The 26139-nt window shown below is 40.9% G+C and overlaps 1 protein-coding gene across 1 annotated transcript in view; it reads right to left on the bottom strand.

Moving 5' to 3' along the window:
* Nucleotides 1-26139, bottom strand: part of VWA8 (von Willebrand factor A domain containing 8) — a 298398-nt gene that overhangs the window by 248858 nt on the left and 23401 nt on the right. Inside the window, exons 3-4 of the mRNA XM_080917170.1 lie at nucleotides 12371-12501; nucleotides 540-650 (exon numbers count right to left, since the gene is read on the bottom strand). Of these exons, the coding sequence (XP_080773296.1) occupies nucleotides 540-650; nucleotides 12371-12501 (242 nt within the window). The remainder of the gene's footprint in view (nucleotides 1-539; nucleotides 651-12370; nucleotides 12502-26139) is intronic.

The raw sequence follows: 26139 nt of genomic DNA, 5'->3' as shown, positions 1-26139 counted from the left end.
CATTTAATATTTATGCAATGTATGTTAAGACAGAAATAGTAGTCTCACATAATATCATAAAGCACTATTTAAGCTGATTATTAGCATCTAAGCCATTCCCCCACTCCCGTCCACCCACCCCTCCAAAGCTATAGCTGAAAGTATTCCACTTCACCTGTTTTAATCCACACTTCCCTAATTCACCTTTAGATTAAAAATACTCATGTCGACATGCTAGAGAAGGTCCTCTATTAAAAGCAGCTATAATAGTTTTTCTTTAGAAAATTAAGTTTCTATAAGCAAGCTGTAAGCAGCAATTGAAAGGTAAGAAACCTGCTCTTCAGCGGCCTTGCGAACACTAGTCACTTCACCCCAGTATTCTCTTAAATCTACATCAAGATCCTTTCAAGACCAAGAGCTCCAAGTCCTAAATCAAATCTTTCTAGAAAGACTACACCGCATCTGTATGTCGGTGACACGAGACACTCTCCTTCAATTTTAAAAGTCAGTTTCACGTAGTCCTGGGGTAGTCAGCCATGGGCTGCAGGGGAGGAGCTCACCTGGTCAATGTAAAAAGCTGTGCCCGCCCGAATCTCCCGGCGCTGTTTGAGGTCAGTTTCGGTGGTGTCCCTTGACAGGGCGATGTACTCCACCTCCCGCTTGGTCAGCTCCTGCAGAACACAGAGTTATTCCAGAGCTAAAATCAAACTACCAGCCTACAACTTAGAACATGTTCAACAAAGCCACTGCCTGGAGGAGAGCACTGCACTGCTAATTATGAATTCAGAATTATGAGTCTTTAAGAAAAACTCAATAAGCTGGACACTAAAACACACACACACACGCCAGGAATGCGGCTCACACCTCCCATCCCAGCACTTAGAAGGCAAAAGTAGGTGACCTTTGAATTCAAGGCCAGCCTGGTCTACACAGCAAGTTCCAGACAAGCCAGGGACACATAGAGAAACTGTATCAAAACTTCCCCAGCCAAACAACAAAAACCACAATACACTGTGCTATCACATATGTACACACATCCTTAAAGCTTCATTTTCACTATACTCCATCCTACTACTTAAGTAATGAGAATCAAAACTTAATCCTTCAAACCTCAATTTATCCTGTTAAACTCTTTCTCAAATATCATGAATAGGTATTAGGCAATTTTTATAAGGAATATTTGTCCTTTATAAAAAGTATGGTTTTAATTTGTTTACTCAATTGACCAAAGTTTAGCAATTAAAAACTATATCATTCTTAGATACTTTACCAAGTGTGAAACAAAGAAGAAAGGAGATGAAAAGAGCAAGAGGAAGCCAGAAAAGGAGCAAAGAAGAAACTATTCTGGGAGGTGAGGAAAGGGGGCCACCCCAAATCCATGTCACCCAGCAGTTTACCTGCTCATGAAGCAGCTGCCCTAGGCTCACAGCCAAAGACTGCGGCTTTTCCAATGATGAACCAAGAACAGAGAACGTCTCCAGTTGCATAGGGTTTAATAACCTTAACTAATCATAGGGATCAATTTAAAACTGAAGGACAAAGTTGACAGAGCATGTCATTGCTGAAGAAGGTGGTTTTCACATGAGACTGTGTTTCCTTGCAACTTAGCCTTGTCTTATACAGATGAACAATACATTATTGTAATTCAGCTTTCAAATATCTGTGTTCCAGATTGCCAATAGTTTGGAGTATAATGAAAAAGAGGACAACGTGTTAAATAGAGAAGATGCACAGTCATAAAAAAGTGATAATCTCAAATGAGCTTCCTAAATATAAGTGAATTGTCTGACTGTGAAAGCCAATTCTTGAGTAAAACAATTTTCTCCTTTTAGCAGATACCTGCTTCTTTGGTTGACTAAATATAACCTCCCTCACTGAAAACCCTCTCATACACAATGATTGCAAAAATTGTATGAGCCTTTTTTAGTTTTTGGATTTTGGTTTTTCTTTTTTTGTTAGTGGTGGTGGTGTGTTTTTTTGGGGGGGATGGTTGTTATTGTTGTTGTTGTCATATTTTTATTAGATACTCTGTATTTATACTTAAGATGTTATCCCTTTCCCCAGCCCATCCCCCCTCCCACTCATTTTGCCATCAAAAGGTGCACTCCCTCCTAATCACCCTCTTCACACCACTGCCTTGGCATTCCTCTACATTGGAAAAACATGCCTTGCCTGGATCAAAAGCCACTTCTCACATTGATACCAGGCACTGCTATCTTCAGCTACACATGCTGAAGGTCTCTATATGTGTGTTCAAAGGTTGGTGTTTTACTCCATGGGAGTTTTGGAGGGTTTGGTTGGTTGATACTGTTGTTCTGCCCATGAGGTTGCAACGCCTTTCAGCTCCTTAGATCCTTTCTTTAGCACCCTCATTGAAGTCTGTGTGTTCAGTCCGATGGTTAGCTGCAAGCATGCTCAGCTGTATCTGTGTGACTCTGACAGAGCCCCTGAGGAGTATCTCTGTCTGGTTCCTGCCAGTAAGTACTTCTTGGCATCAGCTATAGTGCTTGGATTTGGAGGTTGCATATGTGGTGGATCCCCAAGTGAGGCAGCCTCTGAATGATCTTTTCTTCAATCCCTGCTCCTCTATTTGACTTTGCATTTCCTCCAAACAAAGTGTTTTGTTCTCCTTTCTAAGAAGGATTGAGGCATCCGTATTTTGGTCTTCCTTTTTTTTTTTTTTTGAGCTTCATAATGTCTGTGAATTGTTTCTTGTGTATTCGGAGCTTTCTGGGGCTAGTATGTACTTATCAGTGAGTGAATACCACTTGTGTTCTTTTGTGACTGGCTTACCTCACTCAGGATGATAGTCTCTAGTTCCATCCATTTGCCTAAGAATTTCATGAAGTCATTGTTTGTAATAGCCGAGTAGTACTCCATTGTGTAAACGTACCACAATTTCTATGTCCACTCATCTGTTGATAGACATCTGGGTTCTTTCCAGCTTCTTGATATTATAAACAAGACTGCTATGAACATGGTGGAGCAGTTTGTGTGCTTTTCTTCTTTTGGTTTTCTTGCATAATTTTTTTTTTTGTTTTTTGTTTTTCCTTGGGTGTAGTTTCCTTTCTTGTGTTGGATTTTTCCATCTATTTTCATTTGTAGAGCTGGATTTGTAGACAGATATTGTGTAAATTTGCTTTTGTCCTGGAATATCTTGGTTTCTCCATCTATAGTAATTGTCAGTTTTGCTAGATATAGTAATCTGGGCTGGCATTTGTGTTCTCTTAGGGTGTGACTGACATCTGTCAAGGATCTTCTAGCTTTCATAATCTCTGATGAGAAGTCTTGTGTAATTCTGATTGGTCTGCCTTTATATGTTACTTGTCTTTTTTCCCTTAGAGCTTTTAGGATTCTTTCTTTGTTTTGAACATTTGGTGTTTTGACTATTTTGTGTTGGGGGGAATTTCTTTTTTGGTCCAATCCATTTGGAGTTTTGTAGGCTTCTTGTATGTTCATGGTCATCTCGTTCTTAAGGGTAGGGAAGTTTTCTTCTATGATTTTGTTAAAGATATTTACTGTGCCTAGTAGTTGGGAGTCCTTGCCCTCTTCTATACCTACTATCCTTAGGTTTGGTCTTCTCATTGTGTCCTAGATCTTGTGGATGGTTTGGGTTAGGAGCTCTTTGGATTTTACATCGTCTCTGACTGTTGGGTCAGTGTTTTCCAGGTTGTCTTCTGCCCCCTGAGATTCTCTCTTCCATCTCTGTAGTCTGTTGGTGATGCTTGCATCTGTGACTATTGATTTTATTGTTAGGTTTTCTATCTCCAGGTTTGTCTCTTTTTGTGATTTCTTTATTGTGTCTATTTCCGTATTCAATTCCTTCTCCTGTTTGGTTGTGCTTTCCTGTAGTTCTTTGAGTTATTTTTGTGTTTCCTCTTTAAGGGCTCCTATTTGTTTATGTGTGTTCTCCTGTAATTGTTTAATTCATGTGCTTCCTGAAGATCTCCATCATCATCATCATGAAGTATGATTTCAAGTCTAAGTCTTGTTTTTCTGGAGTGTTTGGCAATCCACTACTTTCTGTGGTGGGAGAGCTGGGTTTTGATGTTGGCAGGTTGTCTTGGATTCCATTGCTTAGGTTCTTTTGCTTTCCTCTTGCCATCTTGTTATCTGTGATTATAGGTGATCTTGTTGTCTCTGACGGGAGCCTGTCTCTCCTGTGGGTCTGAGGGCTCGTGGGCTGAAGAAGAAGATTGCTTCTGGATGTTTGGCTTTTGTGGGCAGGCAGTGAGTTCTGGTGGCAGTGACTCCATGCTGTCTCCATGGGCTCAAGTGGGAGAGCCCTTGAGAGGCTGTTCTGGGAGCTCACATGCCTGGGGACTGGTCCTGAGCAGTGATGGTGGTCACCCAGCCCTTTCTCTTGGCTGGAAAGGATCCGATCCCAGAGTACATTACGCTACCTGCCCTCTGAGAGCGTCAGGCATTCCCTCCTATGACAGCCAGTGAGGGTGTGGCAGGCTTCCTGTGAGCTTAGGTGGCAGAGCGCTTTTGAGGCAATTCTGGGGGCTGAGCTGTCTGCAGATAGTTCATGAGTCCTTTCTTTCTTTCTTTTTTTTTTTTTTACCACATGGTATTTAAAAAGCAAAGATAAATGTAGAAATTTTAAGAATTTTTGCATAAAAGTATACAAATATATTTCTGTCAGTGCATGTTTTTTTTTTTTTTGAAGGTTTGATAGTGTGCATTAAGATCTTACTCATTACAATGAGCATAAAGTACACGTAAAACAGGATGTAACCTGAAATTAGTCAAAGTTTTCTTAGTGTGTAAGGATTAAGCATAATGGTTTCTTCTTTTTTTTTTTTTTTTTTTTCCTCTTTTCTTGAACTTTATATAATCTGTGAGTGTTTTCTGGGGTGTTCAGAGCTTTCTGGGGTTAGTATCCCATTATCAGTAACTGCATATTATGTCTGTTCTTTTGTGACTGGGTTATCTCATTCAGGATGATATTCTCTAGATGCATCCATTTTCTTAAGAATTTGGTTAAGTTATTATTTCTGATAGCTGAGTAGTACTCCATTGTGTAAATGTACCATAATTTTTCTATCCATTCATCTACTGAAGGACATCTGGGTTCTTTCCAGCTTCTGGCTATTATAAATAGGGCTGCTATGAACATTGTGGTACGTGTGTCTTTGTTATATGTTGGAGCTTCTATGGGGTATATGCCCAGAAGTGAAATAACTGGTTCTTCAGGTAGTATTATTTCCAATTTTCATAGGAATCGCCAGACTGATTTCCAGAGTGGTTGTACCAGTTTACAATCACAGCAAAAGTGGAGAAGTGTTCCTCTTTCTCCACATCCTCGCCAGAATCTGCTGTCATCTAAGTTTTTTTGATCTTGGCCAATCTGACTGGTGTGAGGTGGAATCTCACAGTTGTTTTGATTTGCATTTCCCTGATGGCTAATGATGTCAAAAACGTCCTTAGATTCTTCTCAGTCATTCAATATTCCTCAATTGAGAACTTTTTGTTTAGCTCTGTATCCCATTTTTTAATAGGGTTGTTTGGTTCTCTGATGTCTAGCTTCTTGAGTTCTTTGTATACCTTGGATATTAGGCCTCTATCTGATGTGGGGCTAGTAAAGATCTTTTCCCACTCTGTTGGTTGCCCTTTTGTTTTCTTGACAGTGTCTTTAGCCTTACAGAAACTTTGAAATCTCATTAAGCCATTTGTCAATCTTTGACCTTAGAGCAGGAGCCAATGGTGTTTTGTTCAGGAAATTTTCTCCTGTGCCTATGTGTTCTATGGTTTTTCCTACTTTCTCATCTAGTAGTTTCAGTGTATCTGGTTTAATGTGGAGATCTTGGATCTACTTGCACTTGAGCTTAGTACAAGGAGATAAGAAAGGGTCTATTTTCATTCTTCTGCATGCTGAGTGCCAGTTGGACCAACACCATTTGTTGAATAGGCTGTCCTTTTTCCATTGAATATTTACAGCTCCTTTGTCAAAAATCGGGTGACCATATACGTGAGGGCTCATTTCTGGATCTTCTATTCTATTCCATAGATCCACATGCCTATCTCTGTACCAGTTCCATGCAGTTTTTAGCACAATTACCTTGAAATATAGCTTGAGGTCAGGGACAGTGATTCCCACAGATGTTTTCTTGTTGTGGAGGATGGATTTCTCTGTTCTAGGTATTTTGTTATTCCAGATGAAATTGCACATGGCTCTTTCCAACTCTATGAAGAACTGGGTTGGTATTTTGATGGGGATTGCATTGAATCTATAGATTGCTTTTGGTAGGATTGCCATTTTTACAATGTTGATCCTTCCAATCCATGAGCATGGGAGATCTTTCCATTTTCTGAGATCTTCCTCGATTTCCTTCTTTAGAGGTTTGAAGTTCTTGTCATACAGGTCCTTCACTTGCTTAATTAGAGTCATACAAAGGTATTTCATAATTTTTGTGACTATTGTGAAGGGTATCTTTTCCCTAATTTCTTTTTTCACATGTTTGTCCTTTGAATATAGGAAGGCTACTGATTTGTTTGAGTTAATTTTATATCCAGCCACTTTGCTGAACTTGTTCATCAGCTGTAGGAGTTTTTGGGTGGAATTTGTGGGGTCACTCAAGTACACTCTCATGTCATTGGCAAAGAGTGATGTTTTTACTTCTTCCTTTCCAATTTGTATCCCTTTGATTTCCTTTTGCTATCTAATTCTTCTGGCCAAGACTTCCAGACCTATGTTGAATAGGTAAGGTAGAGTGGGCAGCCTTGTCGAGTCCCTGATCTTAGTGGGATTTCATCAAGTTTCCCACCATTAAGTTTGATGTTGGCTGTTGGTTTGCTGCATATTGCTTTTATTATGTTTAGGTATAGGCCTTGGATTGCTGTTCTTTCCAAGACTTTTAACATGAAGGGGTGTTGGATTTTGTCAAATGCTTTCTCAGCATCTAGTGAGATGACCATGTGGTTTTTTTCTTTGAGTTTGTTTATATGGTGGATTACATTGATGGATTTCCGTATATTAAACCACCCCTGTATCCCAGGGATGAAGCATAGTTAGTTGATCACGGTAAATGCTCGTTTTGATGTGTTCTTGTATTTGGTTTGCAAGAATATTGTTGAGTATTTTTGCATCAATGTTCATAAGTGAGATTGTTCTGAAGTTTTCTTTCCTTGTAGGGTCTTTGTGTAGTTTAGGAACGAGGGATATTGTAGCCTCAAAAAATGAGTTAGGTAGTGTTCCATCTGATTCTATTTTGTGGAATAGTTTGGAGAGTATTGGTATTAGGTCGTCAATAAATGTCTGATAAAATTGCACTAAACCCATCTGGACCTGGGCTTTTTTTGGTTGGGAGGCTTTTGATGACTGCTTCTATTTCTTTAGGTGTTATGGGATTATTTAGATGGTTTACCTGGTCCTGGTTTAACTTCACTATCTGGTATCTCTCTAGGAACTTATCCATTTCCTCCAGATTTTCCAGCTTTGTTGAGTATAGGTTTTCATAGTAGGATCTGATGATTTCTTGAATTTCCTCAGTTTCAATTGTTATGTGTCCACTTTCCTTTCTGATTTTGTTAATTTGGATACTCTCTCTTTGCCCTCTAGTTAGTCTGACTAAGGGTTTATCAATCTTGTTAATTTTCTCAAAAAACCAACTCTTGATTTTGTTGATTCTTTGAATGGTTCTTTTTTTTTTCTATTTGGTCTATTTCTGCCCTAAGTTTGCTTATTTCCTGCCGTCTACTCCTCTTGGGTGTATCTGCTACCTTTTTTTTTCTAGCGCTTTCAACTGTGCTGTCAGGTTGCTAGTGTATGCTCTCTCCAGTTTCTTTTTGGAAGCACTCAGAGCTATGAGTTTTTCTCTCAGTACTGCTTTCATTGCATCCCATAGGTTTGGGTATGTCATGTTTTCATTTTCATTGAATTCTAGAAAATCCTTAATTTCTTTCTTTATTTCTTCTTTGACCCTGCTATCATTTAGTAGAGCATTGTTTAGTTTCCATGTGCATATGGGCTTTTTGTTGTCTTTGTTGTTATTGAAGACCAATCTTAGACCATGGTGATCTGATAGGATGCATGGGAGTATTTCAATCCTCTTATATCGATTGAGGCTCATTTTGTGACTAATTACGTGGTCAATTTTCGAGAAGGTGTCGTGTGGTACTGAGAAGAAGGTGTATTCTTTTGTTTTAGGATGATATGTTCTATAGATATCTATTAATTCCAGTTGGTTCATAACCTCTGTTACTTTTACTGTGTCCTTGTTCAGTGTCTGTTTCCATGATCTGTCCATTGGTGAGAGTGGGGTATTGAGGTCTCCCACTATTATTGTGTGGGGTACAATGTATTTTTTGAGCTTTAGTAGGGTTTCTTTTATGAATATGGGTGCTTTTGTATTTGGAGCATATATGTTAAGGATTGAGAGTTCCTCCTGTAATTTCCCCTGTAATGAGTAAAAAATGTCCTTCCGTATCTCTTTTGATAACTTTTGGTTGAAAATCTACTTTATTCGATATTAGAATGACCACTCCAGCTTGCTTCTTAGAGCCATTTGCTTGGAAGTTTTTTTCCCAACCTTTTACTCTGAGACAGTGTCTGTCTTTTTCTCTGAGATGAGTTTCCTGTATGCAGCAAAATGCTTGGTTTTGTTTATGTATCCAGTCTGATAGCCTATGTCTTTTTATTGGGGAATTGAGTCCATTTATGTTAATAGATATTAAGGAATAGTGGTTGCTGTTTCCTGCTATTTTTGCTTTGGTAGGTTGAATTGTGCCTGTGTGTCTTTCTTCTTTTGGGTTTCTTGCTTAGAAGTTTTCTTGTTTTTACAAGGATGAAGTTCTCCTCGTTGTATTGGGTTTTCCACCTATAATTCCTTGTAGTGCTGGGTTTGTGGGCAGATATTGCGTAAATTTAGTTTTGTCTTGGAATATCTTCATCTCTCCATCTATGGTGATTGAGAGTTTTGCTGGGTATAGCAGCTTGGGCTGGCACTTGTACTCTCTTAGGTCTGCATGATGTCTGTCCAGGATCTTCTAGCTTTCATAGTCTTTGTTGAGAAATCGGGTGTGAGTCTGATTGGTCTGCCTTTATATGTTACATGCTTTTAATATTTTTTCTTTTTTTATATGCTTACTGCTTTTAATATTTTTTCTTTGCTTTGGACACTTGGTGTTTTGACTGTTATGTGTCGGGAGGAGTTCTGATCCAATCTATTTGGAGTTCGGTAGGCTTGTTTTATGCTCATGGTCATCTCATTCTTAAGGGTAGGGAAGTTTTCTTCTATGATTTTGTTGAAGATATTTCCTGTGCCTCTTAGTTGATATTCTTCGCCTTCTTCTATCCCTATTATCCTTAGGTTTGGACTTCTCATTGTGTCCTGGATCTCCTGGACATTTTGGGTTAGGAGCTTTTTGGTTTTTGCATCTTCTCTGACTGTTTTGTCTATGTTTTCAATGTTGTCTTTGGCCTCCAAGATTCTCTCTTCCATCTCTTGTAGTCTGTTGGAAATGCTTGCATCTGTGACTCCTGATTTCTTTTTTTAGGTTTTCTACCTCTAGGGTTGTCTCTTTTAGTGTTTACTTTATTGTGTCTATTTCCATTTTAAATTCCTTCTTCCATTCCTTCATCTCTTTGGTTCTGTTTTCCTGTAGTTCTTTGAGTTCTTTGAGTGTTTTTCTTGTTTCTCCTTTAAAAGCTTCTAATTCTTTATGCTTTTCCTCCTGTTCTTGTTTAAGGATCTCTGTCATCATCTTGAGGTATGATTTCAGGTCTGAGTCTTCTTTTTTGGAGTGTTTGGCATTCTGCTGTTTGCTGTGATGGGGGAGCTGGGTTCTGGTGTTGCCAGGTTGTCTTGATTTCCCTGGGGTCCGTTCTTCTGCTTTCCTCTTGCCATCCTGTTGTCTGTTTATACGTGGTCTTGTTCTCAGTGATTGGTTCTAGCCTCTCCCTTGTACCTGGCCTGTGTCTCTGGCTCTATGAGTGTTCATATTGGCAGATGGCCTGAGCGACTATTCTGTATGTATGGGCTGCCGGCTGATAACAGACTGCCCAAAGCAGGATTCCTGGTTCCCTGAACCACGGGGGGGCGGGGGGGTGTGCACAGTTTCCGAGCTCAGCAGAGATCTCTCTTCCCCCCCGATACTGGCAATACCTTCTGACCAGGCCTGTGTCCCTGGGTCTTCACTGTTCCTCAGGTCCTGAGTCTTGATGGTGGTCACCCAGCCCTCTCGCTGAGCCGGAAAGCTAGTTTTTCTTTTTTTACTGATTTATTTATTTGTATTTTACATGTATTAGTGATTAGTGTCTTGTCTGTATGTGTGTCAGATCCCCTAGAACTGGAGTTACAAACAGCTGTGACCTGCCATGTGGGTGCTGGGGACTGAAACCAGATCCTCTGGAACAGCAGTCAGTGCTCTAATCGCTGAGCCATCTCTCCAGTACCATAACTTTCGGTTTTTTAAATAGGGTTTCACTCAAACTTAAAAATCCTCCTGCCTCTGCCTTCTGAGTGCTGGAATAAAAGGCGTGCACCAACATGCCGGGCACCCGTAATTACTAAAATGCACCACAGTTTACAATGAACTGCACACTGAGGACAGGGCTGTCACTGTCCTCAGTCTTGAAGGCTTCCTTCCTGAGCCAAGTGTGTCTACCCAGGCACTGCTTCATAAAAGAAGTGAACAAGCTCCCACAGCACCAGGAGAAGGCAGCAGGTAGATTGTCTGATACAATGTACAATTTCTTTTAATATGAGTTAAAATCACAGCAAGTACCAAGTGTCTCTGTTTAAATTTGTTTCAGAAAGCTTAGTCCCAAGACAGTATCTACTCAGGTCATTACCAACTGAAGGTCCTCATATCCAGTGACAACAGTGTTCACTGCAGAGTGTACAAGGCGGGGCTGGGGATGGGTAGCACTGAGTCTCCATAAGTCATTTAAATGGCCGAGTAGCACTAAGTTTTCTTATATGTTTGGCTACCTCGGATCTATTTTACCATTTAAAATTTTGGTCGTAGCAGTCATGTGGCTTCACACCTGTAGACTTGTACTGCAGTTTTGACCAAATCCCTATGATTTCCTAGCCCCTCTCATTTCAGAATTCTAAAAACATCAAAGCCCACCCAAAACCAAAATCTCAATGAGATATCACAGTCTTGGAAATGAGTCAGGCAAAGATCCTGAGTAGTTGGTCCCCGTTCCTAGACAAGGCACATTTGCCTTGTGTATGCACTAAGGCTAATATTACAGTGGGAGGTTACATGTCTCAAACTGACTCTGAACATGACTTAAACATGCAGAAGTCATGGGCCAGTGAGAGTTACGTTTTAATATGTGGCTTTACTTTTGTCACACCTGTCTCACATACATTCTGAAGTTCTAAAGTAAACTGAGGGCCAGAGAAAGGGCTTGGCACTTCAGAGCACTCTGCTCTTACAGAGGACTGAAGTTTCACAGCTTACTGTAACTCCAGCTCCAGATCTGAGGCATCTCCTGGCCTCAGGGAACATCCACATACATGTGATTCATACACAAAAAATAAATGTTTTTAAATATAAAAAATAAACTAAATATGCCACTCAGGTAAAATATATAAGACATATTTCAACAGCATAAAAATCAATTCTTGAATAGTAAATAAGACAAGCAAACTTTAACTTGGGTGCTTTTTCTCCATTCTAAAAAGTTGTCTTTAGAGGCCATTTTTGCCTGGATCAGGACCACAATTTCTATTAATCCAGGATAACAAGAAGGCCTCATACACATCCAGATTGGCACTGAGTGCAGAAGGTATCACTTCCCTAAGTAACATTTGTATAAGACTCCGTGTTACTAAAAGAACACCATGTCAAAGCAGGAACATGGTGTGGGCGGAGGGGTCAAGTCTAACAATTTTCTAGATGATAAAGATTAAGTAGATTATTCAATCTTTGTTCGTTCTATAATTGATTTAAACAGGATGAAAAGCAGCATGTAGCTATGACATTAAAAATTACCTATACCTTGGGTTCCCTCTAAAAACCACACAGCTTCAAAACATCAAAAAGCATCATTTTTTAGAGTTGTGAACCTGAGATAAGGAAAAGTTCACTGAGTGTCAAAGTAAGGAATAGGGAAGGTAGACATATTAGATTCTACAATCTCAGAGTTGCTGATTCTATCCACTCAATACTGACTGCCTAGATTTGTGTTTCTTTTCTACTAAAAGTGGAAGGCATTCTAGTTACACCAAAAAAAAAAAAAAAAACCTGCTGCACATGGGCTTCCAAAGCAACTTCTGCTAAGCCCTTTATGGACCTGACATTGCCCGATGATAGTAATACCCTAATAATTCTGACATTTGTATAAATTCTCACTTTTGCTTACTTATTTATTTACTTCATAGCCTTTATTAAAGTTAAAACTTTAAGGAACTGACAAGAACTAATTGCTCACCAAATACTGCATAGCAACAGAGCGCCGAAGAGGCCCAGGAGGACCTATGAGAAAGACATCTTGCCCCAACAGATCCTTCTGCATTATCCATCTTAGATGCTGGACTATGGACTGAGCTGGAGAATCTGAAACTTTGAGAAAAAGAAAGAAATTGAAATTCAAATTTAACTATTATAACTTTATCATATAACTATATAAATCCCAAAATAATGTAAACTATATATTGAAAATATACATTTGCATAGGATGGCTGGATGAAGAGACAGATAGACAGACAGACAGACCGAGTGTAAATAGTTAGCAAAAATTCAATTTGATATGAAAATTATTATCCATGCTAAACAGAAACAATGTCAGACATCAGAGAGTCACACATCTCACATTTCCACCTGTGAACACTGGAACAGCCATCTGTAGGTGTCTTTAACACAACAAGAATGTTCTTATGAATGAGTCAGAAACTAGGGTCATTCCTCATCCCAGTCACAACGCCTAACCACTTTCTTCTAAAAGGAGACATAACCAAATGATTCCAGACAACTAATGATCCCTTACAGACATTAAAAGCTAGAGTCTGCTCTAATTTCAAACGCTTGGAAGACACCCCCTCCAGAGGAATCTATAATTCCAGTCCACACTTCTTCACCATTTGTTACATGAGCCTTTCCTAGGAAGATGTAAAGAAATATCTAATCACATAAATAGAACAAAAAGAATAAATCCATCCAAGTGTAGTTTGAACTAATGAGTGTATTGGGCTTATTTACTGGAAGATGGGTGTTAAGTTTCTCATACGAATGTGAGGGGGAGATCCTTCCGGTTTTCGCCTGCACCTGGAGCTGACCTGGTGCCAGAGCTCGTATTCCTGCTCCAAGACAAATCCGCCTGGAGCACTCTGGACACTGGAACTGAGGAGCAGTCTGGGACAGTATCCTTCCGGTTTCTGTCTGCACCCTGTGCTGACCTTGTGCCATGGCTATCTCTACCCAGACCCTGCTGGGAGAGAACTGGTCCCCAGTAGTGCTAACACACAGGCTTACAGGAGGGTCAAGCCACTGTCAGAATCAGTAAGACCAGCTAACACCAGAGATAAGCAGATGGTGAGAGGCAAGTCCAAGAACCTAAGCAACAGAAACCAAGGCTACATGACATCATCAGAATTCCCCCTTCACAGCAAGTCCTGGATACCCCAACACACTGGAAAAGCAAGATTCTGATTTAAAATCACAACTCATGATGATGTTAGAGGACTTTAAGAAGGTCATAAATAACTCCCTTAAAGAAATACAGGACAACAAAGGTAAAAAGGTAGAAGCCCTTAGAGAATTACAGGAAAACACGAGTCAACTGGTAAAGGGTATCGTTTCCCTAATTTCTTTAACAGCCTACTTATTCTTTGAGTAGAGGAAGGCTACTGATTTGTTTTAGTAATTTTATATCCATCCACTTTACTAAAGTTGTTTATCAGCTGTAGGAGTTCTCTGGTAGAACTTTTGGGGTCACTTAAGTACACTATCATATCATCTGCAAATAATGATATTTTGACTTCTTCATTTCCAATCTGTATCCCTTTAACCTCCTTTTGTTGTCTAATTGCTCTGGCTAAGAATTGTGATTTTAAATCAGAATCTTGCTTTTCCAGTGTGTTGGGGTTTCCAGGACTTCCTGTGGTGGGAGAACTGGGTTCTGATGATGCCAAGTAGCCTTGGTTTCTGTTGCTTATGTTCTTGCACTTGCCTCTCGCCATCTGGTTATCTCTGGTGATGGCTGGTCTTGTTGTCTCTAATGGTGGCGTGTCCTTCCTGTGAGGCTCTCTCCAGGTGGAATTTGGGTATGGAGACCTTTAGCACAGGGTCAGCTCAGGGTGTAGAGGATCCTGTCCCAGGTTGCTCCGTGGTTCCTGTGTCCTGAGGACTCTGGGTGGGAGAGTCCTCTTGCACCAGGTATTTGAGCAGAAGTGGTGGTCTTACCTGTGTTCTCAGGTGTGTCCCCCCTCCTGGGATTTTGGGTACTGAGAGCTGTGGGACAAGGTCAACTCCAGGTGCAGACAGAAACCGGAAATGCAGCACATTCTTATTGGCACTTCCCCATTTAATTGGTTGAGAAGCTGCCTTTCCCAGGAGAAAGCAAGTACTGTGCAGTGCTGTTTGATGCCTGTGGTGTATTTCAGATTAATGCTTCAAAGCAGCAGTATTTTTAGGACAGCCTCAAGGAAACATGAGTCATACTTAAAAGCATGCCAGAAATAGAAGCAAGATTTAAGGCTGCACATTATGAACATCTGCAAAGTAAACTGCCAAACTGCCATGCACCATGTAACATAAACAGGCCTGTGCACAGAAGAAACCCCATAGCTTTGCCTCCAGGCCCAAGAAGCCACTATCTTCCCAGTGTTAAGGCAGTATCACAGGCTGCATCCGCAGTCCAGGCTACCCTCGGCCTGACGATAAAACATCTCGGTCATGGTAACTAATGTCTCAGCCAATATTCTTCTTTTAAAAACTTAACTAGTTGTGTTGTCATACTTAAGAGCTTTAAATTCATTTTATTTGAGTGCTCCAAATTACAATTTTTCTTCCCATGTAGATGCTAATTTATCACCTATGTAAAGACTTAAAATTAAAATTAAGCATAGTTCAAAATCCTGCATAATAAATCCTTAAAGGCTCTTGGTTGTTTGATTTGGCTTTGTTTTTGGTATTCTATGAAACAATATGATGTAGTGAAAGAAAAAGCATCTGCAGCCAAACAAACCTAGTTGTGGCTATTCGTCCTGTCCTTAGCTTCCCAGGCCAGCTGCTTGAAACATGTGGGGTCTAAACCTCCTCGTTTTCCAGATAAAGTTAGTATTTGTCAGATATGACTACCATGAGCACCGCAGCTACCAAAATATCTGCTTCAGTCCAAGTCAGTGAAAACCCAGTGTGCAAAAGTCTGCCCTTGCCTGCAGAGTCCTCTCCCTGCCTGGACAGCAACGCACACAGGACATAGTAGCAGACACGAATGGACTGGGCTCAGAGTCCACTCTGAAGAAAAACGGTGCCCAGAACTTACCACAGCCCAGTCCTCAGGGGCTGTGTTAAATATTTTCAAGTGGCATATCATTTTATTCACCATAATCATCCCCATAAAAATTATGCAGAGGGGTTAAAGAGATAGTTCAGTGGTTACTGCTACCATGGTTCTTGCAGAGGACTAGGATTCAATCTCCAGCACCTACATTGTGTCTAACAACCATCTGCAGCTATAATTCTGTTAGCTACGATCTTTTATGACTTTCATGAGCATCAGGCATGCATATATACATATATATATATATACATATATACTACACATATATACATAACCGCAAAACATTCCTTCACATTTTTTTAATTACTCAGAAAGACCTAAGCCCAGGCCTAACAGGAGCCTGATCATTCTCCAATATATGCAGAGATTGTAAAGCAAGTCCGACGAGCCTCCTCACTGCACCTGTCTACCAAAATGTCACCTGCATACATGTGCCAACCTGTCCATGGAGGTGGGGATAAAAACAACGTCGTCATTATTTACAACATGGGCTATAGGGATAAACGAGTAAAGCAGAGTGCCGCACACAGCCCTAGTTAGTGAGGCTGTTATATGCTGAGCGTACAGAACAGGAAGATGAGGATAGAGAGAAAGAATACTGGATAACCCTCAGCCGTGAGGTGCGTGAGGAGTCAGCATCCCACACGGCTGCACCTGGATAAAAACTACAGTGCTCACAGGAGTGTTGAGCACCATCAACACGGCGTAAGTAAATTACCAAATGCTGTATCCACACTGTTCGAGGAGGTACTGTAGTGACTAGGGTTTGCACAGGAAGACAATGAAGAGATGCCCCCAGAACCTTGAAAGGCTTCAGAAGAAAATGTAATTTCTCAATATACATCTTCTTGTGTTGTCTTAACACACAAACCATAAAATTAAATTATATTAAAAGTAATGTTTTAAAATCAAGCTTCAGAAAATATTTGATATAAGAACATTTTCATAGTGTATTCCTTTGTACATATGAAAACAAAATAATATGTACAGGATCTTTTTCTTTCCTCTTGTATCTTTAAGCAGGTATTCAAAACAATGGCTTCTGCTTATAACAATTTATTACATGTGCATCATTGCTCATGCCCGCTGTCTTCCCCATCCTTCCTCCCTCCTTTTGCCTATTCTCTTTCTCCATGTGGACCCCTTCTGCTTTCCTATGTGTGTGTACACAGATATATAAAAATCTAGATTCTGCATGTAAGAAAGACAGTGCTGTTGAAATCAACACAGTATGGTACTGGTGCAAAAGCAGACTGTGGTCCAGGGCAACAAAACAAAGAATATAGAAATAAATCTGAACTCATTTGGTTAACTATGGAGACCGGATACCAAGAAGACATGATGGGGGTAAGATAATCCTTTCAATAAATGATGCTGGGAAAACTATTTCCATGTGCAAAGGAATGAAACTGGAACTTTATCTTACATCTTATACAAAAATCAACCCAAAACTAAAAAGAGACCTAAAATCATAAAACTTCTACAAGAGAAGATGGTGGGAATCTCCTGGTCATTGGCCTTGGCAATGCACTGAAGCTCTGGCTACAAAAGCCAAAATAAATTCAGAGTACTATATCAAAGTAAACACTTCTAAGTGGGAAAATTAACGTAACAGAGTGAAATGGCAACCCAGAGAGTGGGGGAATGTACAAGGTGTGTGAGAAGATTTATATGACTAGAATACATGAGAATAAGGGGTTACTATCCAGAACTCATAGTAAACAAATACAGTTACATTTTAATTGTCAAAATACAAATATCCTGATTTAAACATAAAAATAAAAACAAAAGGAGCTAAGCACCAATAAGCCTACTATCTCATAATCCTAGCTTTACTTTGTAAAAGCCTCAAAAACAGTGAGACCTACAAACATCCATCCACAGGTGAGGCTTTGACACATCTACACAACTGGATATACCACACAATAAGGGACAAACAACAACACAGCAGAGTGTCACAGCAACAGTGTCACATTATACAAGGAAGGCAGAGTACAGTACAACTCCATCTACACAAAACTCTAAACGTCTCTCTCACACACACATTACCTGATCAGTGTGCTGACTGGTCAGCAACCTTTCCTACATAGACCAAAAACTTAACAAATAGTATCCCCCAAGTATATACGCATGAGCCACCATACCTAGTACACTATCTTACCACACTGGACTAACACACGGTAAAATATTCTTGGTTCTTACAGTCAGTCCTACAGCACAATTTAGGTTTCGTGCTCCAGTGTTTGGAACTTCCTTGGTCTTCTGTGTTGATCCATTTTTTTGTAACAGTAACAACGTTTTGTTTCTTTTTTTAAAAATCGGTATTATACAGTAACGATATCAGAAAGGCAGCAAGGTGACAAGTGGCACATATCAGAATATTTCCATCACAATTTAATATTCAACTTCAATTAACAACCCATCCAATTTGGGACTTATCTGTAAGGAGTTAACAATTTGCTGGAGACATCTTTGTCTCAGTGTCCTATTCAGAAAAGAACAACCACAAAACACAAAATAAAGGAAAAGAACTGCCTTTAGTTATATATAAATGGATCTCAAAGAACCAACAAGCTTTAAATCTTGTTAAACAAGACCAAATTTTTAAACATAATGTGTAAATATTCTTGATTCAAATTACAGAAAATGCAGTTAAATGTATAATATAGCCATTCTTTTAAAAATATCTTTATTTTACACATGGAGTTTTTATTATCTATTGGAAAATTACAACTCTATGAATCAGCATGGTGGTGTATGTTTGAGTGTATATGGTTTCAATTCTGGACACTGTGTAACCAGTAAGGGGATCTCCCTCTCTCAGCAATCCTTAGTGTGAGATAACCCTCTGGATAGTGTGGGTCCCCACAAAGTCCCCCTCCTACGGTATGTCTATTGAAATTGGTATTGTTCCCATCTTGTCTATGCAGCCATTCCTCCAAGAGACTGTTGCAGACTTCCTGGTGTACTGGCTTTAACCGTCTTTCTGCTTCCTCTTCCTCAGTGTTCTCTGAGCCAGAGATGCAGGGACTCTGACGTAGATATTCAGGCTAGACTCCCCACGGTCTACTAATCTCTGCACTGTGTCTAGATGTGTCGGTCTGTCATGGTCTCCACTTGCTCTTTGATAATGGGTAATAGCTACACTTTCTTGTGGTATAAGAATCAGATGTTGAATGCAATTGGGAATTATGCTGGTATAATTTTAATTTTTTTCAAAACCTATTTTTAATGATGGTTTTTAAATGCTTTAACCTTCCTCCTAGCCCACTACCCACCAGAGGTAGTGGAAAAGAAAGGATACAGGGGAAGTGGGCCTGTTTAGAAATGGTTCTTTGGAGCAAACCCCATCTCTGTTGACAGGAAATCTGTAGTTCAGTTCACAGGTCAGCTCAACCCATTCGCAAACACTTCACAGACATACCAGCAGTCCAGCTCAGTAGTGCTGGGACAGCAGCAGTGGTGGCATGACCTAGCAGGAACAGCTAGGCCTCAATCAAATTGGCACGATTCAGCAGGGGGGACCAGGGACAACAGGAACGCCAGGAAAAGTTCTCAGCTGTGCCTCTCTCAGCAAAGGGAAGATCAGCAAAGATGTGAGACCTACATTGCACAGCCAGCTCTACCACCAAGCCAAGCTCAGCCTCAGCCACTGTCCGTCGAATCCTATTTATACCCCCTCCAAACACCGCATGTCCTCCATGGGTCGGCACGTGAGTCTGTCTCAGCTGACATCACTCTGCCAATTAGCCTGAGTCCGTGGAAGCAGCAAAAAGTCACCAGCACAGCAGCAGAAGGTTTCTGGTGCATTCCTCTCTATGGAGTCTCAACAACATGAGCTCAACAATGTAAAGTGAACCAGTACATGTGAGTCATTAGCGAAGGACCCTCCACCACATGTCCTTTCACATGCTTTACCAGAACAATCTTTCACCCGTGTCCGAGTGCAATGTTTCTTCATGAGGAAACACTCCTTCACGTGTTTGCCCCAGTAAAACACCATCCAACATGACTGACTTTCCAAAGAACTCTTAAGTTTTTACTTCATGCCGGTCTAGTAAAGTAACCATAGTAAATTCTTTCATAAAGTCCATGATCTCACTAGCTCCAGAAAATGGGCTAGGTTTCTAGTTCCAAGCTGATTTTCCTATTGTTGAGTGGGCCCAAAGTGCAATTCGATGGCTGTTGGTTACCACTAACATATGACTGTCACCTAATGAATATCTTGGCATGATGGTCACTATTGTGGTTCATGGATGTTGTAGCTAGGTAAGCCTATTAATGCCTTCTCTCCCTTTGCAGCTTGTATAGTATTTCCGTGGAAGGGAAACTATAAGAAGAAAGCTTTTTAACCAGATCTGGCCCTTACAATCTTTCTACCCTCTTCTAAGATGGCCCCTGAACCTTGGGGTGGGGTGCAGACACCCCATTTGTGGCTGAGCATCCCACTGTGATGGCTTGCTGAGTTTCTGCATTAACCACCATCCACCACAAAGTAACTCCTGATGAGGCCTAAGGGCTGTGCTAATCTATCTACCCCTTTTAACTTTTTATTTTGATAAAAGGTCAAGATAAGTTGTCTGGGCTGCTGTTGAAGTTGTTCCACTGGCCCCGGCAGGACTTGAACTTGGAACCCTCCTGACTCAGCCCTTGATTATTTAAGATTACAGGCCCACATCATAGAGCTTAGCTTAAACACCAACTCTTCGTCCTACCTCTGCCTCCCAAATGACAGGGATGGCAGGCATGCTCCTGGCACAGTACACAGAGCAGTTGCCTGTCAGTGCACACAGTGAGAACAGGCACTACTCTGATCCGGAAGTGCAGTGCCGTCCCACTGTCCTGCAGTCACAGGAGCTAGGACTGCAGCCAGCCATGCATCAGAGTTTCCAACTCTAGCCGACGTGGTGTATGAAAACGGGCACCTACGAGGAATTACAAGCTTGCTGGATGTCACATTAGAACACTGTTCACACATCTACTGTACTGAAATCCTTGGCTTTCTTTCTACTGGCCACTTGATTCTTCTCACCAACTTGTAGGAATATCTGTGTACTAAATATGTAAACATCATAAATATGGATTTTACAATGCTGTTTTTAAATTAAAAGTTTACTATTTGAATTCATTTTCTCATTTAATTATGGTCATTAACCATAACTGCCAGGTAGATCTAGAGAAACCAATTTACCCTATTACAAACCCCAAAACGGCATGTGTGAAGGCAGAGAGCATTGCAGACACGCTGGCCAAAGAAATTAAATATCAGGAAGAACAAGTTCAGGTGTGTTGGAAAGCATGCTGACTAGAGCTGGTGACAGCACCATAGTGTCTTACTGGGCTGTCTGCTGCTGTGATGAAACACCATGACCAAAGGCTGAAATGGCTTGCTAGTCAACACATGGGGAGAAAGGGTTTATTCAGCTTGCATATCCTAAATCACAGTCCCTTGTGAGAAAACAAAGCAGGAATTCAAACTGTGTGGGAACCTGGGGGCAGAAGCTGATGCAAAGGAGAACTGCTGATCTGGAAGTGCTACTTACTGACTTGCTCACCATAGCTTGTCGGCCTGTTTTCCTATAGCACCCAGGACCACCAGCCCAGAACTGGCACCATGCTTGATGTGCTAGGAATGCCCATATCAATCTCTAATTAAGAAAATACCCCATGTCCCCATCTCAATTCTCAACTGAAGTTCTCTCCTCTCAGACTATTCCAATTTGTTTCAAGTTGACATAAAACTAGCCAGCACAGTGCCTGTTGGCATTCAGTCTAAGCTCTGCCCACAGTTATGCCTGACTCACTATAAAAGGGCTGCTTGTCCCCTCCTCTCTCTTTTGCTCTCTTGCTCTTGCTCTTGCTTCTGCTCCCCCACGTCTCCCCATTAGCCCCCTCTCCACTTGCTCATAGTCAGCCCCCCCCCTTTGTCTCTCTCTGTCTCTACTCCCTCAACTCCCCTCCCCATGCCCTGAATGAATTCTAGTCTATACTATACCATCCTGCAGCTGGTCCCTCAGCGGGAAGGATTCCTCAGCATGGGCCTGCGGAGGGACCCCTTTCCCCACACCTGACTGCACATCCACCAAACACATTCCTTCTCTCCTTATATCTTTATCAAACACAACAGTACCATATATTTGAAAATGGCTATGAGGGTAGATTTAAAATATTTTCATCGAAAAATGTATATGAGGAAATGGACATATAGCAAGTTTAACTTGATCTCCAATAAATTCAAAAATGAAAATATGTTAAATAGCAATTTATCAATTGAAAAGACATTAATACAAATTTGTAATTATGTATCTGAGATAAAAAGATCAACTAAGTAAAAAATAAAGTGATAAAATATATCAAGTGTAACCTGTCTTACAACAGGTTTCAAAACAAGACTGAAGAAAAATTAGGCACTGCTCACGCTAAGTCCAAGGAGAACCTCAATGAAAAAGTCAAAGATTTTAAAGGTTGACTTAAGTCTTCCTTTTGAGCATATCAGAAGTAACATGAGAAATAATTCTCAGGTAAGACGAGGCAACTGTGCAAAATTAAAGTAGAGCATCTGCCCACAGCCCTGGTCACAGAAGCTTCTACTATGACAAACTCAATTACTAAAGAGACATGTATGGTTAAGGTGCTCAGCCCTGATGGGACACCCTTTCCAAGGTTCAAGGGACAACATGGAGGAGGTGGTGGTAGAAAGAATGTAGGAGCCTGACAAATGGAACAGGGTCATGAAATGCTGTCTGATCCTATGACATGGTCACTACATTCATGAACTCACAATAACCATGGCTGTCATCCAAAGCGTTGCTTGGCAAGACTGGACTTGTCAACATTCAGTCATGAATGGGGAGAGTCTCAAGGGACCTATTCCCTTCCTAGAAAGCTAATGGCAACCATGGCTGATGGAGAGGCAGAGTCCTTGTGTTCAGAGGTATAGCTACTGGTGACTTGCCCATTCTCTAGCTCGTAGCTCTACATCCTTGTCAACAAGAATGGTCCTAGTTAAACTTAGTGGGTCTCAAAACTAAAACAAAAAAAGACACCACAGTGGGAGGGGGCTTGTTGGAAAGAGGGAGGGATTAGGGATGGGGGGAATATGAGAGGTTGGGATGATGAGCATGACAGAATATACATGTATGTAGTACATACATGTGTGTAGCACATACATGTATGAAACTGTAAAGAGTATCTTTAGCATAAGCAAACAAAGAAGACCCTAAGCGCTGGAAGCCTTGCTTCTTTTACATTTCCTCAAGCTCTGCCTCTATTTAAAAGCTTAGGTAATGCTTCCCCAGAGGTCCTGGGTACAACCTTTGTACTAATTTATTAAAAGTGGCAAATAGCTGCAATGATTGTTCTACAAAATTTACATTGACACAAAAATCACATTGTTTCTCCATGTATGACATTGATGAATTTCTCAAATCTTTGAATTATTTATAAACTAAATAAGAGTGAAAATACTCTTCATTCTTGTGATCCATTTGAGAGCATAATGTTGTATGTAACTCTTACAGACAGTATCTGTGGGGTCTAATTTCTTTGATAAAAGTTTGGTGTGTCCAGTGACCTTAGATGATATCAACGCTCTCAACAAGATTATGCAAGGAATCGGGATGAGCCTCTGGGGAGGGCTAAAGTTATCTCTTGAAGACTTTTACCTGGAGATCTGCACCTCAAAGACTCTGGAAAAAATACTTTCTTTGATACAAAATATTTTAACTTCAAACACAAAATATGAAAGACTGTCTTCAAAAAAACTGCCAACTTCATCTAAGCTTTGAAATTGAGTTTTCACACAAAACAACAAAAGGGCTTCAACAACACCCTCTACCGCAGTCTCCGCAGGTGAGACTGGGAACTTACAAAGCAAAGGCAGGAGCTGACAAGGCCTGGACAACAAAACACCCAGAACCCCAGGCCTGCCTGTGATGTGCCAGGCCCCAGACTAGCTCAGAACTAGAAAGGTGTCCGGTTGCACCGCCACTGTGAAGACAGAAATGGCTCAGGTGAGTTGTCAACAGGTGACTGCAGGTGTGAGCATGAGGCACCTCAGGTGGTTCTGAAGTGCGCAGGGAGAAGACAGCTTTCTTGCAGGCTTGTGGGAGGAGACTGCAGTCTGGGGCTCCTGCACCTTCCTGCTGTGTACTTACTCTAACAGTGTCTTCTCCAGAGCTAGTATTTAAAATGGAGCAGAGAACACTGGCCCTTTGTTACAGACAGGTGCTTTGCCAACAGTTTCTCAGGGCTCTAAAAATTTGGTGAGGACAGAAACATACAGTACTGCCACACCACAATGGCAGCAAATGAGTTTTCCAATGTATCGAGCTTCCTTCAATTCCAGGATTAGTTCCAAGGAAAAGCCACTGTTCCTTCAAAATATCATATAGTCTGAGGGGGTGAAATGGGAAATCAAACTGAAGTCAGAAAAGCCAGGCTTTGCAACTCATTAATAATAGACCTTCCAACCTCTTCCCTGTGCTTGACTTTCCCAGCTCTTCAGTAAAGCTTTAGAGAGACTAATTACTGTAAAGCTCCTTTCTACAACAAAGGGCCAGCATTCTGTGCTCCATTTTAAATATTAACTATTGAAAAGACCAAAAATATTGTTAGAATAAGCTGAACTGATGCATAAATACAGGAAGAAAAAAGGAATGGAACTTTATCTTTTAAAAAAAACCCACCATTTCTAAAGTATGTCATTTATCAGAGAATATGTGTATGTGTGTGTGCACACACAGTGCCTGTTTGTGTCCATGCATGAGCATGTGTACACATGCACGTGTGGAGGCTGGAGGTTGATGCTGGGTGTCTTACATTTTGAAACGGGGTCTCTGGGAAGCTGCCCCTCACCTCCTGGCTGTCCTGGCTGGCCCGTGAGCTCGGGAGATGCACCTGTCTCCAGCCACACATTCCCAGTACTAGAGCTCCAGACCGCACCACACTGTTACTGGGACAGAACTCAGGCACTTGTTGCAGGCGCTTGACTGAATAAGCTATCCTCTAAAGATATAATTTTGAAACTCCCAAAGGAAAAAAAAAAAATGCTTCCAAAACTCCCTCAGAACTTACAGACATAACATCTAGTCAATTACAGAGCAGTGAAGGTAAAGACCTGCAATTTTCCCATCTTAAAACAAATGCAGTACCTGAATTCAATGAACAAGTATACAAAATCATACGCTGCCTCTGGGATCACTTAGCTGTTCCATTTGCCTGCACAGACACTTCTTGAGATTTGGTTCACCTAACCACACATCCATTTCTAAGTCCAACATCTAATCATCTTCATCTAACAAATGCACACAGTTAAAGTAGTAGAGATAAGTAACAATTTACCACTGAGTAGAACATACGATACCTCCTTCTTGATATGGAAAGGTGACAGGTGAGGAAATTGTGCAGGAAGAGCAGTGACAGACAGACAGCAAATACAAGCAAATGCAAACGGCAATCTAAAGACTAAAGATACTTCCACCACAAATCTTCAGGTAAATGTCAAAGAGCAAGCTCAAGCCACAAAAGCCGCACACGAGCTTGAAAACTGATGCAGAAAGTGTTGTGTGAAATGCTGAGATCTGGAGTGTGTGAGGACGAACCATACAGAGGCTGCTCTAGTGCTGTGTTGTGTCAGCAACACTTACACTTTGGAGCAGAGCTGCAGTCACCCCTGCCCAGACTTACGTGTTAAAGAACTGAAGACACGAGTATTTTTAGCATGTGTCTTAATAACCAGACTAGTCCCACACTGCTGCTCACCAGGTAGAAAATGTCAGTGCACAAGAATCAGACTCCAGGGGACAGCTGTCAGTAGATCAGGATTTTCAACTGGCTTAGAAATGGCCACATGAGCCGGTAAGAAGAATGTGAACCCTGAGCCTCCTAACCACAGAGGCCATGATCCTATCTCCATCCCTGAGCCTCCTAACCCACCGTGGATCCTGTCTCCGTCGTCAAGGAGACTGGGGATTTGAAGGCCCTTGAGAAACTCACACAGCTAAACGTACCCCAATCTTCACCCTTAGCAACCATTTCCCTGAGACCTGAACTAAATAAGCTTTCCTATGTTCCATTAAGAGGGAGCATCGTTCCTCAGCTATCAAATTTATTGTGAAAAAAGAGTTACATTCATAATCAAAAAAAGACCCATAAATCAAAGACCATTACCTTTTTTCCCCCACTTAATCTTGTACTCAAAGCGTGTAAGGTATTACAGGTCTATTTTCTTAATTTTTCTGCAGACATGTATAACAATTTGTTGAAGAAATTATGTCACTCGTTTTACCTCTAGAAAAGAAAAGCTGTCTGTTACAATAATGCACTCAGACACAGCCATTTACTAATGAACATCAGAAAGAAATGTTCCTGACACCCACTGGGAGGACAAAAAGATGCAAGAAAATTTCACATTAGCCTAAATACCAGAACAAAACAGTTCACCTAAAAAAAAAAGTCAGTGTCTTGAAACTCATCACACAGTTAAGAATACAAAGGCATGGAGAGATGGCTCAGCGGTTAGGAGCACTGGCTGCTCTTCCACACGTTCAGTTCCCAGCACCCACAAAAACAGCTCAACTGCCTTTAAGTCCTAACCAAAGGGGCCAATGCCCTCTCTGGCCTGTGAAAACACTTGTAGTGTTTCTATATGGCATATACAAACAGGAAAAATCTTTTAAAAAGAGAGAGAGAAAAAA

This window comes from Micromys minutus (assembly GCF_963924665.1).
Source record: "Micromys minutus genome assembly, chromosome: 5".
NCBI classification, from domain to species: Eukaryota; Metazoa; Chordata; class Mammalia; order Rodentia; family Muridae; genus Micromys; species Micromys minutus.
Note: the sequence above shows the minus strand (reverse complement) of the source record. Positions and strands in the feature narration are given on the sequence as shown.